Raw genomic sequence first — 19,292 nt, forward strand, 5'->3', positions numbered from 1 at the left:
TTAATACTGCAGTTTATTTTGGACACTTGTTACTTGTTAGTAATAAGCCTCTTTACTGATGACGTCACACTTTGTTCACGTGTGTGCTTTCCTATGGTGCTCAGTGGACCTTGGGCCCCCACTGGCTCCATAGGAAAGTGCACATGTAAACAAAGTGTGACGTCATCAGCACAGAGGCTTATTGCTACTATGGACACCTTGCAAAAGTACGCCCCGCACAAGTTTTACAGAGAGATAGTTACAAATGACCTAACCGCATGCTGTAGTAGGTGCAGGGCTCGTATGTAGACACTGTGGGTTAATGATCATTCAGAATAGATTAATAATATACAAATATTGAGTGGCTCAGATTGGAATGGGAGGAATATTATCGCAAGGTAAATTCTAGACTTTAGCTGAGTGAAGTGGAAAAGTCCAGATTTTACCGAGTGATAATATTCCTCCCATTTCCCAATTTAAAGCCACTTGTTTTATATAACTGACATGTAGATGCTTGTCATTTGATTTACAGTTAAAATGAACTTCTATTGCAATACAAAATTGGTGGAAAATGTATTTCTCTCTTTCAAACCACCCCTTCACAGAATGTTTGAACCCTACTCTGTAGCTACTGGCTCTTGGGAACAATATGCGTTCAACAAGCACACCAGCATGCATTTACACACAAATACCACATTTTTATATTCTAAATCTTCAAACTCAGTCTCTTGAATTTCACTCCTTAGCAGACCAAGAACAACCGTCCCATGAAGACCAGCCAGCTACACACCCAGGACGGCAACGCCTCCCACACCATGTTCTACTCCAACAAGTTTGACCTGATGAAGACGGTGATCGGCAAGAGACAGCCCTACCTCAAACAGGTGTAAGTAGCCAACTGAACTCAAGAAAGAAACCACCCTCAAAACAAGGTTTTTTTCCTGTCTTATGAATTGTTTGATTGATTCACTTATATATACTGGATATGAACAAGCTTTGACCAGTTTTGGTTTGGAACCCTTGGACATGCGCAGAACCTCCCTTTGTAACAAATTTGCAATGAAATCCTTTAACTCAAGCAAATTCAATGAGTGGTTTGTCAAATCTAAAAGCACCCATACTATGAATCTCCGGTCCAAACGAACACTTCATGTTCCATCTTGTAAAACAACCCGTTTTTATAATAGCCCAGTCCCATATCTCAACAGACTTGTTAATAGCGCACTCAGTTCACTCCCACCAGCCCAATGAAATTACCGGTTCTTTTTAGCATAGTACATGTATTGTTTTTCTGTGCAATTTTTGATATGTATACTATATTTTTTTGTACTTACAATTTTCCTTTGTTTTTACCGTTTACTCTTTGTGATTTCAACCTCATCTAATTTTTATTGAAATTTGTATGTAAACTGACTTGTAATTCAGCCTGTGGGCTGCTATAAGCAGTGTTTTAATAAACCACAAATAATAATAATAACTGCACTTGTGCTGGGCTCAACGCTTACACCACTGATCCATTTCCACGTTGTTCTCGCAGCCTCAACAATCCCCTGCTGAAGAACCCCAAGCACAGCGCTGTACTGAACGACTTTGGTATCAGCTATGAGAAGCCCATGGTACCCATCCAGGTGGCCACCAAGAGAGCTGAGAGAATTGCACGGGAAAAGAAGGTACGCATCGCCAGTGGAAATATCAGGAGAGGAAAATTATGGGCTCCCTGCGCAAAAAAAGAGAGGGCGCTCTCTGACCAATTTTGAAAACTCCAGTGGGGAGACACACCACGTGCGCGTACTGGTCCGCATGCGTATGGCTCAAAAGTATGCATGACCAATTCTATTCTGAATGCAAGCAAAGCCATAGCGATCTTGCGTGAGTGTCAGGTGTCATTGTTTGAATGTCTCTCCCAGTGGTCTCCCCCAACCCTCCCTTTTTCTTGTTGAGGGGGTTTTTGTGCAAGAAGCCCATGCCACACTGTAATAATTTCACAAGTACATTGAAAAATACACATTGACAAGTGACATTTTGTTTAGTAGTACGCCTGTGTGGCTTGCCCTTCTTCATACAAGAACAAATACATCAGCGGAAGTTCAATTGAGCAGTTTTCATTTTACCAGCGCAACTGGCGTGACCATTTTTCTCTTATTGCATTTTGTTTGGCATTGTCCTGTATTGTTTGAGCCACATGACAAATGTGTGCAAGAATCTTTGCTGAACATTTTGTTTAATGTCGCATTGTGTGTTCAATACCGCTCACATCACCTCATCATAAAGGGTGTGCATTTACGGGAACTACAGGAACTGGGTATCCGATTGAAGAAAACACGGGTACACGTTAAAGAAACCCAACCCCACAAGTCAAATCTGGGAATTTGCTGTTCAGATTGTTTATAAAGGCCCATGCAATAATACTACTACATGTACATCTGTGCAGCTAGGCGAAGTACATCAAATCACCCAGTGAGCATTTTTGTTTTACGGTGTAAACTGCAACTTTCGCTTGCATCATAAATGTGTAATATATTGTGTTTTCATTGTTGAAAATTTCCCACCAATGACATTCAAACTTTTCTTTGTCATTGTCTGAGAAGTTACTAAGTAATATGTAAAGTTTGTTATGTGTACTCAATTCCATAATCTGGAACCTGTTCCTGACATCAACGTTCGGGGTACCCGAATCCCCGATGCCGATGCACAGCCCTACCTCATCACCCCTTCACTGTTGGAATCCTTCAGTCTCCTGACAACGGGCAGATAATAATGTCCGAAACGTTGAGTTTCGTCCCCCGGTTCTTTTCAGAACCTCACAAAAGAGATTTTGACACATAGTGCAACCGTAAACCTTTATATTATCACCTCATTTCAATGCATACTTTGCTGTATTGAGGTCATGCAAAGTCATCAGACCTTGGAGCAAAAATATTGAGAAAAAAAGCAAACCAGAACAGTTAAAGGTTTTGAAGCCTAATGTGACCTGCTTTTGCAATTGTTTCATGTCCATGCTTACAGGCAGCACAGGAGCAACAGCAGCGACAGCGGATCCAAGATGCTCAGGCCAAGCAGCAGCAGGCTGTAGCAGCTGCAGCAGCAGCAGTAGCTCCACCAGTCACTACTGCCACTACAGCTACAGTCATGGTACAGTTACCCTTTGACCTTTAACCCTTCACCCTTAACCTTTCACCCTTAACCCTAGCCATTGCATAAAATTTGGCAGTGCACAGTTTCTCAACACACAGACATGATGGCATGCACATTTTTTGTGTTCTCAACTTCTATTGTGATTGCTAGCCTTGAGATTGCACTGTCTTTACGTTTGGATTTAAATCAAAAAAACAAAAGTACTCTTTTTGGCTGTGGAACTTTGTTCAATTTGGGTCGTCTTTCGTCAGGCTGGTACGTTCCCTGTCATTCGTTGTTTGCAGGGCAAGATATCCCATCAAACCAGTGCAGAAATCTTAGTGTTTCACTATACATTTTTTCATTCACCAGCGTCAGGCTTCTCTTTGCATTCATCCCACTGATTTCCTCATTGTCACAACCCTACCCAAGGGTGCTGGTTGTGGCTGGTCTCTGATGAAATGTTGTCTAGGAAATACAAAGCACTGGGGGGGGGGGGGGGGGAACACATTGCCGACCAAGAAACCCTTGCTCATTGGTGCCCAACTCATCCCATTGCCATTTCACATTCCACAGCAGCCGGGTACCATCAATCGCACGGCGCTGGGCACCACGGCCATCCGCGTGACCGGCGGCAGCGCCAACAGCATTGTGGTCAATACACCCGGCGTGGTGACGGCCATTCCGGGCAACTCCTTCGCAAACATCAACAAGCGCATGACCCAGCAGCAGGTGGGAACCATGGCGACCATCTCGGGGGCCACGCCCGTCATGGCTACTGTAAGTGTGTATGTGTGGGTTTGTTTATGGTGTAAATCGAGGACACGCATGTGAAACATCCTTGAGTAATTGAGGACAAGAGTCAAAACGAGGATGTCCTTGTTTAGAAAACGTGTACAAAACCAATGGGAGCTGTTGCAAAAAATTAGAGTATAAACAAAAGATCGATGGTAAAACAGGTAGGGTAGGACAAAAATTTGCAGAAAAGCCTTTAAAAAGTTCACAACATGCTCCTTTTTCTAAAAAAAACACCCAAAGTCTTTCATGCCTTTATCATCACACCATGCCCATTCACAACATTGCTTTTTGGGTTGTAAAATTCCCACGTTATTTTTATAATAAATATAGTGGATCTGTGTTGTATGCTCACTTTAGCCCTAACGTCCTAACGGCTCTTTCGGGGTCAAGGACCAAATACCACAGAATACTACATGTGTTGTGCACACTTGTTTGGAAAGAAATGCATACTACAGGTTTCTACTCGGTAGTATTTTGTAGCTTTAGGTGAGGTTAGGGTTAGTACTTGTAAGTCCTAAAAGGTTTCATCTGAAAGTGCACAAACCCTAGGTATTTCCCAGGCGGGTTTTTGAGGATTTTGTGCAGTATTGAGGAAAGTACTGGCAAGTCACTGAAAGTTACAAAACCAAATGAAAGTGGCATAAGTTTTCTGCATGTCAGAGGATTTGAGATGAGTTGGGAAGGTTACTAGCAAGGTTACTAGCAAGGCTACTAGCAAGGTTAAGGTTACTAGCAAGGTTACTAGCAAGGTTAAGGTTACTAGCAAGGGTACTAGTAAGGTTACAGTGGAGCACTGTGGTCCAGTGGTTATGGTGTTCCACTCATGTGCCGTGGTACATGGATTCGAACCCTGACGGGGAAAACTGTGCTTGTGTTTGTGGCAGGGCCAAGTTTCACTTGTGGTTTTTAATGTATCGTTAGTTTTTTAGTATAGGAGTAGCCCCCTGAATAAATCTAGCCTTTTTAATAAAAAGGCTAGATTTATTCAGGGGGGCTACTCCTATTTTACACTAACAATACATTAAAAACCACAAGTGAAAGTTGGCCCTGCCACATGTTCTTGGGCAAGAAACTTTACTACAATTCGAGCGATTCACAATGCAGTGCGCCACCAAGAGTTTGCCATGGAGAGTCAACTTTTCAAGTTTACGGTCAACAAAATATGGCCCATTTGAATGAGTGTCAGTAGACACTTGAGCTAATTTGTTATAGATAGGGGCGTAGCGTTCAGCCGCCTTACCAAAAATCACCATATTGATACGAAGAAAAGAAAAGAAAAGGGCAAACAGATACTCGAATCATACGCTTACGAAACTACTGACCTGTGTCCTGCGCTGCGAATTTGTCGACCATCTCCCACAATGCACTGGGAAGAATGAACTCTCCATGGCAAACTTTTGGTGGCGCTCTGCATTGTGAATCGCCCGAATTGCCTCTCTCCAGCCAGGAGTATAAATGGGTACCTGTGAAGGTAGTGACTACATTGCGCTGATCTCAAGCTGCTGCAGATCAATGGTCTCATGGCCTGATGAACAGGGGTAATAATTGGGAAGCTGTTTGATACCTTTGGTTTAAAGCGCTATAAAAGCACCACATTATTATTATTATTTTTATAAAAAATGTTATGGGAGTTGAAGATCTATGACATTTCCTTTTTCTTCTGAACAAGGTTGCAAGTCCCCTGGGGCAGGTAGTCCGTGCCCAGGCCGTCCGCACCACCATCGCCCACGTCTCCCTGCCTAGCTCGGCAGGCATCATCACAAGCCAGGTCCGTGCACCAGTCACATCAGGCACGCAGGTGGTCATCACCTCTGCAGGGTCTGTCAGCCAGGCTAGATCAACGCCCACCGCCACTGCTACAATGACAGGTAGGCACTTGGCGATTCTTTACCGAGGCTGATTTCAAAAAAAAATTTCTCGTCTTGTAACGCATCTTAACTTATAAAGCGTCCGCTCTAAGACTGATGGTTCAGGGAGTAACAGATTTAGCAAAACACATAGAAAAACTCATCATAAATACAGATGAACTAAGTAAGATAACATGACCAAAAAAATCCATTTTAAAATTTTTTAATGAGTTTAGTTGCATTCAGAAGGAAGTAAGGACACGGTTAACACAGTTCGGTCAAATTGATCCTAGTATCAGTTATTATTTAAAAGTAGAGTAAATCATTTGCAGCTATCCCAAAAAGTAACTGACGAATTATTGTTGATATGTACACCTGGTTTAAAGATAGTAATGGTACTAAACTCCCTGTGAAATTATTTCACAGCATGCTGGCATTTCACAGCATGCAGCTTTCTGCCATGCTGTCATTTTGAAGAAAACACTAAAAGAAGGCCATTTCTAAAGATGAGTCTAAAGACGCATATTTGGAAATTTCCGGTAGTAGTTCGTTTTTATATTCGGCAAAGACGTGAATGGGTGCCCACCAGCTTTGACACAACGCACACGCGCGCATGGTTGATACAATTCGTCGGTTCAGTGTGAGACATAGCATAGCTGCAATTGGCTGAATAAGAACGTGTCCCAGACGCTGATTTCGGGCACAATTCAAAACATGGCTCCGCAACTTTTGCATTGAAATCGAGATCCTAGAATATTGTTGTATTGGAATATTCAGCATTCACTGAGCTAAAATAAAACATCATCAGGTAAGTTGTTAAGCACCCTTCTGTAGATGTTGAGCACTGTTGTTGCTTCTTACGAACAAAAAGGAAAAAAGGCAAATGATATACTCTACCTTTAAGGTACCCATCTGAAAATGGGCGTTATCGTTTTTGTATGAAATCAACCTGTGGTCTGTGAATGGGCGTCACAGAGATTTGTGATAAAACAAATCTGTGTTTTCTCTGTCTTTTTGCATTTTGGGATATATGTTTACACATTCAAATAATTCTGGAAAAAAAAAATTGTATATAAGGCCCAAAAAAAAAAGTTTCCGGTTTCTGGTATGGAGCTTGTCCAAAAAGTGGTGCGGCGACGCGGCTTTTTTTTTTTTTTACCCGACTTTTTTGCTTCAAATGTCGGCTGATGACTGCAAATGGTGCCCGACTAAACTTAGTGAAAATATATGGGAGTCCAGAGAGGCCACATAAAGCTTATTCTCGATCATAACCCCATATAAAAACACGTTAAAATTGTGCAGCAGCAGGATTCCAGTCAAACCAGTGAGTTTGGCGGTTTTGAGACATCATCTTTCATTGAAAAAAAAACTTTTTCATTTTGCCGACGCGCATGGCTACGGCGACGCGCGCGCATACCAGAAACCGGAGACTTTTTTTTTTTGGCTTAAACATTGTCAAATATTGTACTTTTGTGTTGACTACTAGCAGCTAAGGTAGCCCAGTTCAGCCTGATAAAACAGCAAGCCATAAAACAGCAACTGATGCAGCAGGCTCAAGCACAGCAGCAGGCACAAATCAAGGTCAGTAGAAACAAATAATATAATTGAAGGGAAAAAAGCCCCCCCCCCCCCCCCCCCCCCCACATTTTGTTACCTCCGCCAATGAGGTTATGTTTTCACCGGTGTTGGTTCAGGTTGGTTGGTTTGACTGTGAATAGGATAACGCAAAAAGTTGAGGGCAGAGTTTCATGAAAATTTGTGTAGGGGTGGTCCTTGGTACAAGTGCGGACCCATTCGATTTTGGACGTAATCCTGATGCAGGTTTTTTTTAAAGGATTCTTCACCATTTTGTATGTGCAAATATGCCATAGGCCATGAAACTTGGGCACCCCTCCCCCCCCCAAAAAAAACTAATGGACCCGACCATTGCTGGGCCATATACTGTGCACACAGTGCAAGTGACAGGCGGTGTGTGTTAAAGTCATTATGCCAGCCTTCTGGTCCCTCTAGAGACTTCTCGGCTAGCAAGCCCTGTTTTATGACCCTAATTTTAAACAGTGACCCTATGGAAATGGCACAATTCTGCTATATGCACTTGATTATTCTGTATTCAATTTCAACAAGTGAACAATTAATATTAATATTAATACTGAGTGTTTCTGCCCTTTGATTTCAGAACATGATTGAGCATTTTAAAAGATCCTCATGTTGGATGTACTAACAATATGGTTGGGTTGTTTAGCCTTGGCGGAGATTGCGCTCTCTGAGTGCTTTCTAGTTTAAATCTCTTATCAGTCCGTCCTCATTTGCCGTATCTTCTGCAAAAAGCAGTAGGACCCTTAAAGGGTTCATGAAATGAAATCTACACTGGCGCATATTTGTAGAAAATTTCTATTCGTCTGAAACGTATAAAACTATGAGACATCCTTTTCTGGAACAAATTTCCAAAGAGCACTTTTTTTTTTAATTTAAAATGTTTCATTATTTTCCTTACAACCGAGGGCGCTGTTTCTGTGGAACACACTTCACATTGTAAACCTTAACTGCAAACCATTTCACCAAATGACCAAACGGCACTCCATACCTTAAATTATGCCTGGATACTTCTGAAGCACTTTTCTAAATGTTTTTGTAATGGCAACACTATGAATAAACTGCCCCATTTGAACGATCCGAAAACACTCTTTTAGCTGGTATATGGTTGATGTATTGGTGGCAAATAATAGAGGCAGAAAATATAAATCTATAGACAAGAAATTCAGATGCAGCCTAAGAGTCGTCTGGTTTTTAGCTGCCGACAGCAGCTCGACAAGTTGTGTCTCTCCGTTAATTAGTAACAAACATTCAATGAAAGGCAATAATCCGGGAGACAATACCCTCATGCCTGCTCCGCGTACACATTCCACACAAAGTGCAACACAGATTCATTGGGAGTCCACGGCTTCTGAGATCATATGGAGCTTGTTCTCTTTGATACCAACAGCGACTGCAGCAAGCCCAAGCCCAAGCCAAGGTGGCCCAGGCCCAGGCGGAGGCCCAGGCCCAAGCTGTGCAGAAACAGCTCCAGTCCGGCCAGAAACCACCCACCAGCAACGTGACGGTCAGCCAGGTGGCTGCGACGACGTCCTCCCTGGCCCAGCCTCAGCTGACCCAGGCTGGCCAGGCCAGGGCACAGGTCAGTTGTAGTAGTAGTAGTAGCTCGTTCCTGATTCAGACATACAAATAGAGACATCTTGTGTCTTTTGTGACAGATTTTTTGGCACATCAATGCGCACATGTTTTCATGACCGCGATAGCGAATCGCAAAGGGAACTTGAAATTGCGAAGGGAACTTGTTAAAACAACTATGGTTTCTTTTCGAAAATAGCGAATATAAGTAGGCAAAAACAAAGAAATACAAGCATTTTTGACATAAAAAGGTTGTTGATAGGCATTTCGTGAAAGCAGAAAACACAACAGGATTTTTTTGCTTTATTATTTTGAATTTTTTTCTTAGTATTTATTTGTAACTTGCTGATAAATATGTAAAGGTTAGGGCCATAAAAATAGGGTAGGTCAGGAACCGGAAGCAGAACTTTTTTTTTTTTGGCCTTGTATAAATTTAGATTCCCAATCAAATTGTCAAAATGTCAGACTCTCAATTTTATTTTGACTTAAAATTGTATGTGACTCCTTAAAAAAAATTGTCTTCCCTTAGATGCAGTTGGCAGGCAAGACCGTTACCCGGGCCATCAAGAACGAGGAACTGACGGCCATCCTGAGGCGTCAGCAACAACTCCTGGCCAGCCAGAGCCAAAAGAGCCAAAAGACCACCACCACGGCCATCACCACCCTGCCCCTCACCACGGTGGCCGGACTCAAGGGTATCACCCTCAGCGGGCTGACAGTCAGCACTGCTGCAGCAACGGCGGGAGCACCCAAGGGTCTCACCCAGGCCCAGGCGCAGGCCCAGGCCCAGGGGGCCGGGGGAGCTCAACAACAGCAGCAGCAGCAACAAGCTCAGCAGCAGCAAGGCAACATCCCCATGAAGCCCCCGACTCTCCCTGGCATGGTGGCCAGGCCCAAGATCAACTTCACCCAGATACAGCAGATGCAGAAGGGTCAGCACCAGACCAAGCAGCAACAACTGGTGGGTGGCTTTCGCCTCGTTATGTGTATGGGCAGGGGCTGGGGATTGTCATGTCAAGTCAGTCATGTTCAATATTTGGTTTTACCCAAATACTGTAGTGTCCCGAGTGATTGAGAGAAAAATCACTCGGGTGGGACTCGAACCCACGACCTGCTTTCTAGTGCAGAAGTCTTACCGCTCAACTACCGAGCTTGCCGGGTCGGCTGACTCCAGATTTATGAACGGAAATGTTTAGAGCCTGACGAAATTTTACTTACTGTGAAATTCAAGGTAAAACTTTGCTCTAGCAAGCTACTAGAGGCGAAAAATCAAAGTGTGCCACGTTAGCGGCCGCGCCACGTTAGGGTACATCGACAAGACTACAGCAACATGGCAGTTCTAACAACAAGTGTTTGTTTGTTTTGCCCTTACCCCAGCTGACAATCAAAACCCAGCAACTGTTGGCTCAACAGCAGAAGATGCAGACAGGCAACACCGTAGTCAGCCAGACCCAGCAGCAAGGAGCCTCGGGGACCATCAGCCAAGCCCAGATCAGGATCAGCTCCCCGTCGGTATCAGTCGCCGTCACTGGCTCGCTGGCTAGTCAGGTATGGACTGTGGATCTCGTCCACTTGTGTTACTGACAGGTGCAGCAGGGTTCCCGACCACTCTGGAAATAAGGAGAAGCCTTGAAAATGAGTTTCCAGTCAGGAAAACTCAGCAAATTTGGAAAACCACCAAAAAACTGGGGAAAACTCAGGGAATTTGATAGTGACCCAGAAGGAAAAGGTGTTCGCCAGTTGGGTGTGTGTGCGTCTTGGGCGGTGTGTTCAAGCTGTGTCCATTGACCAACTCGGAATATAGCTATAAGGGGAGAAGGGAGGCCATCGCTTGTCAACAAGTTGCCTGTGTGCTATCAGTATCTTAGTTGCTTTGCTGCAACCGCCTCTTGATTTTCCAGCAACCGTGTTAAAGCAAAAATATTTCTCATGGAATTTTGAAAATTTCTCAGGGAAATATCAGTGAAAAACCTGATATCATGTTTTTATAAAGTGCTGGGAACCCTGAACAGGGCCTCATTTCTCTTAGAGCTGCTAAGTAGATAGTACGAGTGTTAATTGTAAATTTTACAGAAGTTTACGGTCATTTAACCCTAACCTCACCTAAAGCTACAAAATACTGTAGTAACCTGTAATATGCATTTCTGCCAATACAAGTGTGAGCAACACATGTAGTATTCTGTTTTTTCAATTCAGGCATGCAACTTTTCCTCGGATCAGCTGATTTCCTCTTTTTTTTACTTCCCATGTGTGCCATTGAAAATAGAAAAAAACTACAAAGTCTGGGGAAAATTTGAATTTCCTCTTTTTTTGTGATTTCCCAGTTGCATGCCTGTCAATTACTGCCCCCAATTAACCAAATTTAGTTAGTTCACATTTTGTTGCAATCAGTTACACATCCATGAACGGGTGCAAGCCAGCTAGTCAGGTTCCCAGACCTGACAATGCCCCGACGACTATAAATTGCTCCATTTCGTCTGGAGTGGCCAGGGAACCAGACCACAAGAAGAGCACTTTTTCCCTGTTTTTTTTCCAGCGTATATGAACACAAACATTTCAACAGTTCACGGTAACAATATCTGCTATAAAATACTAACCTCAAAATCCGTCCCATTTCTGAAAATTACAGCAACAGCAAATGTTGTATATTACCTTTAAATATTAAATCAGCGATTCTTCAAAGATGTACCAAAATGTCTATTTATGACACAGGTTGTGCAGACAACAAGCAGCCAGCGGCAACGTCTCTCACAGCAGGTCAGCACGTTGACCCCGCAGCAACTACAGCAGGTCAGAGTTCAAAGGGTCACGACCTCCCAGGCTCAGGGCAGCCCTGCGGTAGTGCAGCGAGTAGGCCAGGTGAGGATTAGAAGTGTTAATGTTAACATGATGTTGAATGTCATTTAGGAACTGCACTTTCACATTAAAATGGGCCATACCCCCAAAAAGCATGTGCTACAATCCCGGCCAAAATGGTTGGGACACTTCCTGAGCCTGCCACGGTCACTCGCTCCCCTGCTCCCCCGGTCAATGTTGTTCTCTCCAGCTGATGGAGCACACACCGCGCAATGAGAGACATCATTGAACGGGGGCTGGGGGGTTGGGGGCCCAGCGAGATTTGGCCAGGATTGTAGATGGAACAACAAGCGTCTTGATTTTGCTGTTGTTTATTATTTGTAGGATATATATATACAGGATTTGTTGCTGTGATGTTGGGATTTGTGTCTCCCTGCAAGATATTTTTCTGCAATTGCTACCCTCTTGAAAGGGCCCTATGAGGCCAAATTTCACTTAGAATATTAAAAACAGATGTCTAAATCTGTGGGTTTTCCTTGCAGCTTTACATAATTTTTTTTCAAGTTGACTCAAAGGTACATTATGGCCTGTAATACGCCCAATTGGGCTACAAAAAGTGTTTTAAACGAATTGACATTAAATAGAAATAGCATTTAAAATAAGAATATAAACGTCCACACAACCATCTTTTGACAATGAATTTAGGGGGTTACAATTTTGTCCCTGAAAAAAAGCGATATATGCTAGTTGTGAATCCAGCTGCACAGTGATTCGCACCCTGCGGATGTGTTAGAAACATCATTTGTGTATTGGTGCTGTGTGTATTATGTGCCACACACACACAACGTGTATGCTCATTGAATAGACACGACTTGAAATACAAATGGGTATGCCACACAATGTCTGTCGCGTCCGATGTAAACAACCAGGATTTTTTCTTTTCTTGGGAATGGTAATACATTCGGTTGGTTTCTTTTCAACCAGACCATTGAAATAGTATAAGAAAACAATCCAAAATAAGAAATTTTGGGGGATTTCAGGCTGTGATGCCCCGTTAACAGTGTCTGTAACTGCTGACAAAAGTAATCCACAGTTGTCATTAAATTGATGCTGAAAAAGAGATGAAAAAGAGCGGAATTTTGTTTCTGAGGTGTTGTGCTCGAACAACATTTCTATATCAGTGGGATGTTTTATATTACTTTCTACAGGTCCAGCAGTTGGGCACAGTTCGACAGCAGCTGCAGCAGCAAGTCAAGCAATCAGGGACAGGAGCTGGGGCCACGCTGTCCATCCAACAGGCCGGCAAACCGGTCACTATCATCCCGACGGTCTCAGGCAACTCGCTGCTGACCGTGGCAAAAACTATGGGTGGCCTGCCCCAAACCCTACCCATGACTGCCTCCACGAAACAGATCCTGACACAACTGATGGCAGGTGGAGGGACGCAGAACATGGCACAGCTGGCCCGGGTGATCTCCCAGGCGCAAGCCCTGGCGCAGAAGGGATCACAGAGCAGCGGCTTACAGCCTCAACAGACGGTGACTGTGCAGAGCGTTCCAGGCACTCAGCCGTCCAGGGGACAGGGCCAGGCGAGCACTAGTGGAGCGGCATCAGTTCAGGTTGCCAGCTCGAGTCAGGTGACGGCGTCCATACAACCCCAGGGGACCATACAGTCAGGATCGCCGGTGCAGGTCACCCTGAGTGCCCAAACGACCAAAGCGCTGTCACTGTCACCGGCGGAACGGCAGGCTGCGCTGAAATCGGCAGCACACCGCCTGGTGCAGCAGGCCCAGACACCGCAGGCTCAGATAAAGCAGACGGGAACGGTCCAGGCGCGGCTGCAAGCAACAGCTGCCGCGCATCAGCAACTGCAACAGCAGCAGCAGCAGCAGAAGCTGCAAGTCCAGCAGCAACTTCAGAAAGCGCAGGCCCAACAACAGCAGCAGCAGCAGCAACAGCAGCAACAACAACAGCAACAAGCACTTCAGAGCCTGACGTCTCAGTCCCAGACCCCAACCCAGGCCAAACTTGAGCCACAGATTGAAGCCAAGCCACAGTCGCAGTCTGTACCACAGCCCCAGCCGCAGCCCCAAGCTACTCCACCAGTTAGGGAACAAGCCCCAGTAGTGGTAAAAACCGAGTCACCAACTGTTGCCCTGCCCACAGCCACAGCCACAGCCACAGCCGTCAAAAAACCTGATACGCATCCACCTGCCTCATCACCTGAGCCTCAACAGCAAGCAGCACAGTCTAAACAACAGCAGCCACCCACCACGGCAGCACCAGTCAGGGCCTCTCCATATGCAATGAGATTACGCAAACCTTCCAATCCATCAAAGGAGTAAATGTGACAGTATAGTGGGTGGTGCAAAAAGAAGGAAACCCATTTTTGACAGCAATTTCACCTACTCGTTGAGCATATTTCGAAAATTCAATTTAATGGTATTAACATGTTGATCTTTAAGCATAAGTGACGAAAAAAAATGATTGCAAATGCACATTTTGTCTCTGAGATATGGTAGTTAAAAAATTTCATGTGCTACACCTGTTTGTCCATGGACGGCTTTATTCTATCAGCTTGACTGAGCTCCCGAGCTTGATTTGAAGACAAGAAACACTGCACTAGACTTACACGTGGACAACAGTGATTTTGGTGACTTGTATTCAAATTAACATAATAACACTATTCTTGCAAGTTTTTTTAAAGATTTTTTTAACTCTGTATGGTTGGAGAGCTGTACCTCACTACAAAATACAAAAACATTTCAAATAAAATTCCTGTCAAAAGTGGGTTTCCTTCTTTTAGCACCACCCTGTAGTGTTCACATGTAACCACAACCTTTACAAGAACAACTGTCAATGTTCATTTACCTGTGTAAAGAAACCAAAATATGTGTAAAGAAACCCTAAAACATGTGTAAAGAAACCCTAAAAAACATGTGTAAAGAAACCCTAAAACATGTGTAAAGAAACCCTAAAACATGTGTAAAGAAACCAAAACATGTGTAAAGAAACCCTAAAACATGTGTAAAGAAACCAAAACATGTGTAAAGAAACCCTAAAACATGTGTAAAGAAACCAAAACATGTGTAAAGAAACCCTAAAACATGTGTAAAGAAACCAAAACATGTGTAAAGAAACCAAAACATGTGTAAAGAAACCCTAAAACATGTGTAAAGAAACCCTAAAACATGTGTAAAGAAACCAAAACATGTGTAAAGAAACCCTAAAACATGTGTAAAGAAACCCTAAAACATGGAGGGAACAGTTAATATGCAGCCACATTCTGAACCCTTAAAGCAATAGCAGTCAATAATCGGATCTTACCAGTACACTTGCATGTAAAGATGGTGACTGGTTCACGTCCGTCATTATCCAACATCTCAACCCAGTCCCCAATGACAACAAAAAGGCAGGGATCAGTCCCAATTTCACGGCACTGCTAAGCTCACAATTTTCTTCTAACAGAGCTTGCATCTATTTCACAAAGCAAAGACGTTGAGCAGTAATCACAGCAAAAGACCTGCTGATCTCAAAGGAAAACAGTTGCTTAAATTAGTGATGTAACAATAAGAATCCCCATGCGTTTGCAACCGTTAGCACATCCACGCTGTGAAATAGTGCTTAAAAGGTTAACACAATTTTCTGTTATAAATAACACAATTTTGGCCCAAGAGCGTATCTGCTTGCAGTGAATCTGAAAACCTTTCACATGGTGGAAATGTCAAGTTTTAGGAAATTGCCTTTAAATGTTGTGTTTCTACATTCACTATCGAAGTGATTACGTGTGATCTGCCAAAACTGGTCGTTGGCACAGCAAAGCCAATGCAAACACGACCACAACTCACTACGAACTTATGTATTTTTGGAGAATATTTATGTTTTTTTTTTTTAGAAAATTGGGAACAAATCTACAGGTGTGACTTTTATTTGTATGATTACAGTCCGTAGCGAAACAGTTGACCATCGTGAGGTAGCATTTGTTGTCAAATTTTTCGAACGATTTACTCTGCTTGGAATACACGTGCAGTACCAGTGACTCGATGACTGGATCCGTTGCCATGTGTGTGGCATGACCCGTCGCTAGGATAAGTCCAGTGACTTCGCTTGCTATTACGTAACACTTCAATAGTGAATTACAGCCATTAAAAAGTGTTATCTTTTTCAACTGGTAACTTTTATGGGGAGGTTGTTATTAAAAAAAAATAAAAGTGGAATCGGTTTCGAAATGATTTCGGTCCCAGCCCTCATGAGAAACAAACAACTTGCAAGAGAAACATTTCTACATAAGTGGGTTTTTTTTTATTATCCTTTCACATTATGTCTTTAAAGTATCCATGTTAAAAAAAATTAATCATGAGACCTCTTGCACTTTGAACCTCAGTACCTCAACCTCAAAGCCTGAACCTCGGCGAGGTTCTGAGGTTAAAATGAAGCCACAAAATCACATCATACCTCAAAGTGCCGTGAGCAGACTTTATGACATGGATTTTGATTGCAAAGAAATACAATTCTCACCTCGTCTGGAAAAACCAAGTGGGAATGTCTGAGGTTCACAATTTCGCACAAGAAAAAGACAGAACAAAAAACGGTTACAATTCCACACAGGACTTTACTTGTGTGTGTAATTCATTGCAAAACTTGCTGACTTAAGTAACTGTGAGCAGGTTGATGACTGAAGCTTTTGGCTTGCAAGTTGCCACCAAGACAACATGATAATTTGATTGAGCAACCGTTTTGCTTAATTAATTGCCCTCTAAATCTCTTGATTGCACGTGATGAATGTTTTCTATTCTTTTCTTTTCTTGGGATGTTGTTCACTGGTGTTTTTTTTTACGTCCTTTCTTTAGTTAGATGATTTGTGTCGCGTGGCAGACTAATTTTGTTTTCTAAATTATTTGGGTATTAAAGTTGAGTGTTTGCTTTTAAATTGTGTTAGGGATTTACAGGGAATAACATTTATGCAGACAGAAAACGTGTTGCCAAAAGTAGTGATTGAATTGTTTCTGGAAATGAATTGCTTGACATATGTTGCATTACCTCACCGTATAATGAAAAAGAGGATTATGTATTTATTCATAAACCAATGATGATAGCATTTTTCCTAAATGAGAAGGGAAGAATGTAAAATAAAATGAGCATTAACTTGTGGTTGAACCCGGAGGTATTGAGATAAACATCGAGTTTCTGCCTGTTAAATTTTGCATTTTCTCATATGAATCGAATACATTTGCTCAAGCCTCAAATAATATGTTGAATTGGTTATAATATCACCAATATTGACGAATGGTTTGCCAGGCTGAGCCATATAGACCTTTCACGTTGCAGGTGCCACAGAGGGTGTTCTTTGTAATTTTTAATTTATAAAAATGGATGCACAAAAGGTTTACTCGCGCCTATCGTAGCGATGCAAACCATGGCCTTGTGACTCTGCCTTAACGTCTATCGGTCTATGGTTTGAGTATAACATTGAGGATAGACTGATTGCATTAGCAGACATCTTTGGGGTGTGTTTTGTTACGTTAATTTATTAAAGGTAGAGTATATCATTCGTCATTTGTGGATTTTTTCTATTTCAACCGTCAAAAGTGTTCAAAATCTAAAGATGGTTGCTTAACGAATGTGATGAAGTTTTAGCTCAGTGAATGCTGTGTATTCCGAGAAAACAATATTCTAGGATCTCGATTTTCAATTCAAAAGTTGCCAAGTCATGTTTTGAATCACATCTAAAGTCAGCGTCCAGGAGGCATTCTCATTCAGCCAATTGCAGCTCCGCTGAATTAAAAACAACCTACTAACTGAAATTTCCAAAAATGCATCTTTGGACGTCTTTGGAAATGACCACATTTGATTGTTTTCTACAAAATGACAGCATGCCAAAGTGAATAATTTTTACAGAGAGTTTACTGGTTTAGTGTCATTACTATCTTTAAACCGAGTATGATTTTCAACAATAATTTTGTCAGTTACTTTGGTGGATAGCTGCAAATGATATACTCTACCTTTAACCATAAATGCATCAGAGGTCTACTCATGGGTATCCCCATTGAACAAATAAGCACACTTCTCAAAGGTGGCTGTGGTGCTGTTAAATTTGTTTCCTCGAAGTTCTTTCAACTATTCATCAGTGTATTGTCCAAATCTTTTGCTTTTACATTGGGCTTCACTGCAGAGGTTTTTTTTTCCCTTTAAGTTTAGGCACCTCTAAACTTCAGTATTAGAGGCGGGTCCAGAATGTCAGAGGGAAGGGGATGCAATATAGGTGGACAGGGGAGGTTGGGGGGATTGGACTCAACCTGTGGAAGTAGTATAGTGGAATCTTGATAAATCAAACCTCAAGGGAACAGGTTCAAAATGTGACTTCAGCAGAGTTTTGAGTTAAGCAGGGTTGTATATCATCGTTATACTACTGAAGGGAATGGATTCTTTATTTGACTAAACAGCTGTTTTGAGTTATCAGATTTCACTGTAAACGTCACATGTGGTTAATGATGTACTTGGCTGACTTAAATTTGCAAGGTTTGCCATGTAGTGACTATATATACTTGTATATTTAGGTTTGAAATAAGTTCTGTTGTCATTGAACATGTAGTTGAGTCCATCACAAGTCCAGGCACAAGTAACAGTGGATGAACGATAACAAAGAAATGCCCTTTGTCAAAGCTCATGTGAATAGCTTGTGAGTTATATTGGGACTGGAGGACTTGTGATGGACTTGCAGGGACTTGACTAAATCACTGATTTGAACCATGGGAATGGAGGCACGGATGTGGTTCAAGTCGTTACCCTGCCTGCCTGACACAACATTTTTGCATTCATACAGGGATTCAGACAAACATACCACTTACAGCAAGCGCTGTTGAGCCCATGTAACCTGTTTTAGGAAGTCTTAAAATGGAGGGAACCCCCCCCCCCCCAGCCTGCCCTGTCTCCACCCCCTTAAATTATCTACAGCATGTACATCTTGTAAAAAATGTATTTAACATAAAGGGAGTGGGTCTGTAGAAAGGAGTGGATTAGTTTCACATCGGTCCCATCAGTCTTAGAGTTAATGCATTACGTATCTTCTTTGTATCATAAACTCTGTAGGTATGTAAAGACTGCAAAAATATGCATTTAAATAAAAGTAATATTCCTCAAAGTACTTGTTTTCTCAATAAATTCTTTCTAATCACGATGTGCTGTGTTATCCAGTCCTGTTTTTTGTTGGTCCCAGAGGGCCAGCCTAGTGTTCTCTTTGCACCTGTTGACTGACTCCCCCCCCCCCCCCCGACCCCCTGAGGCTGGCTGGCTGGCTCTCAGTGGCTTGCTGGCTGGCTCCCCCTGACTGAGTGACAATGACTGACTGACACTTACTGACTGACACTCACTCACTGACTGACACTGACACTCCCTGACTGACACTGACCCTCCCTGACTCTGACACTCCCTGACTGACACTGACACTCACTGACTGACACTGACACTCACTGACTGACATTGACACTGACTGACTGCCTCCCCCTCACTGATTGACACTGACACTCCCCGACTGACATTGACACTCACTGACTGACACTGACACTCACTGACTGACACTCACTGACTGAC

General features: G+C 42.8%; 1 protein-coding gene across 7 annotated transcripts in view; it reads left to right on the top strand.

Moving 5' to 3' along the window:
- Nucleotides 1-18,879, top strand: part of LOC119742946 (helicase domino-like) — a 71,582-nt gene extending 52,703 nt beyond the window's left edge. For 2 of the 7 annotated variants that reach the window (XM_038219221.1, XM_038219228.1), the window contains 11 exons: nt 726-865; nt 1,517-1,649; nt 2,986-3,111; nt 3,670-3,873; nt 5,561-5,759; nt 7,225-7,319; nt 8,722-8,913; nt 9,436-9,867; nt 10,284-10,454; nt 11,619-11,765; nt 12,911-18,879. In XM_038219221.1, the coding sequence (XP_038075149.1) occupies nt 726-865; nt 1,517-1,649; nt 2,986-3,111; nt 3,670-3,873; nt 5,561-5,759; nt 7,225-7,319; nt 8,722-8,913; nt 9,436-9,867; nt 10,284-10,454; nt 11,619-11,765; nt 12,911-14,047 (2,976 nt within the window). In that variant the 3' untranslated portion in view covers nt 14,048-18,879. The remainder of the gene's footprint in view (nt 1-725; nt 866-1,516; nt 1,650-2,985; nt 3,112-3,669; nt 3,874-5,560; nt 5,760-7,224; nt 7,320-8,721; nt 8,914-9,435; nt 9,868-10,283; nt 10,455-11,618; nt 11,766-12,910) is intronic. The other 5 variants (XM_038219225.1, XM_038219222.1, XM_038219223.1 and 2 more) reach the window with 5 other exon arrangements.
- The last annotated feature ends 413 nt before the right edge of the window (nt 18,880-19,292 follow it).

The sequence above is a fragment of the Patiria miniata genome, unplaced genomic scaffold (genome assembly GCF_015706575.1).
Source record: "Patiria miniata isolate m_02_andy unplaced genomic scaffold, ASM1570657v1 HiC_scaffold_6, whole genome shotgun sequence".
NCBI classification, from domain to species: Eukaryota; Metazoa; Echinodermata; class Asteroidea; order Valvatida; family Asterinidae; genus Patiria; species Patiria miniata.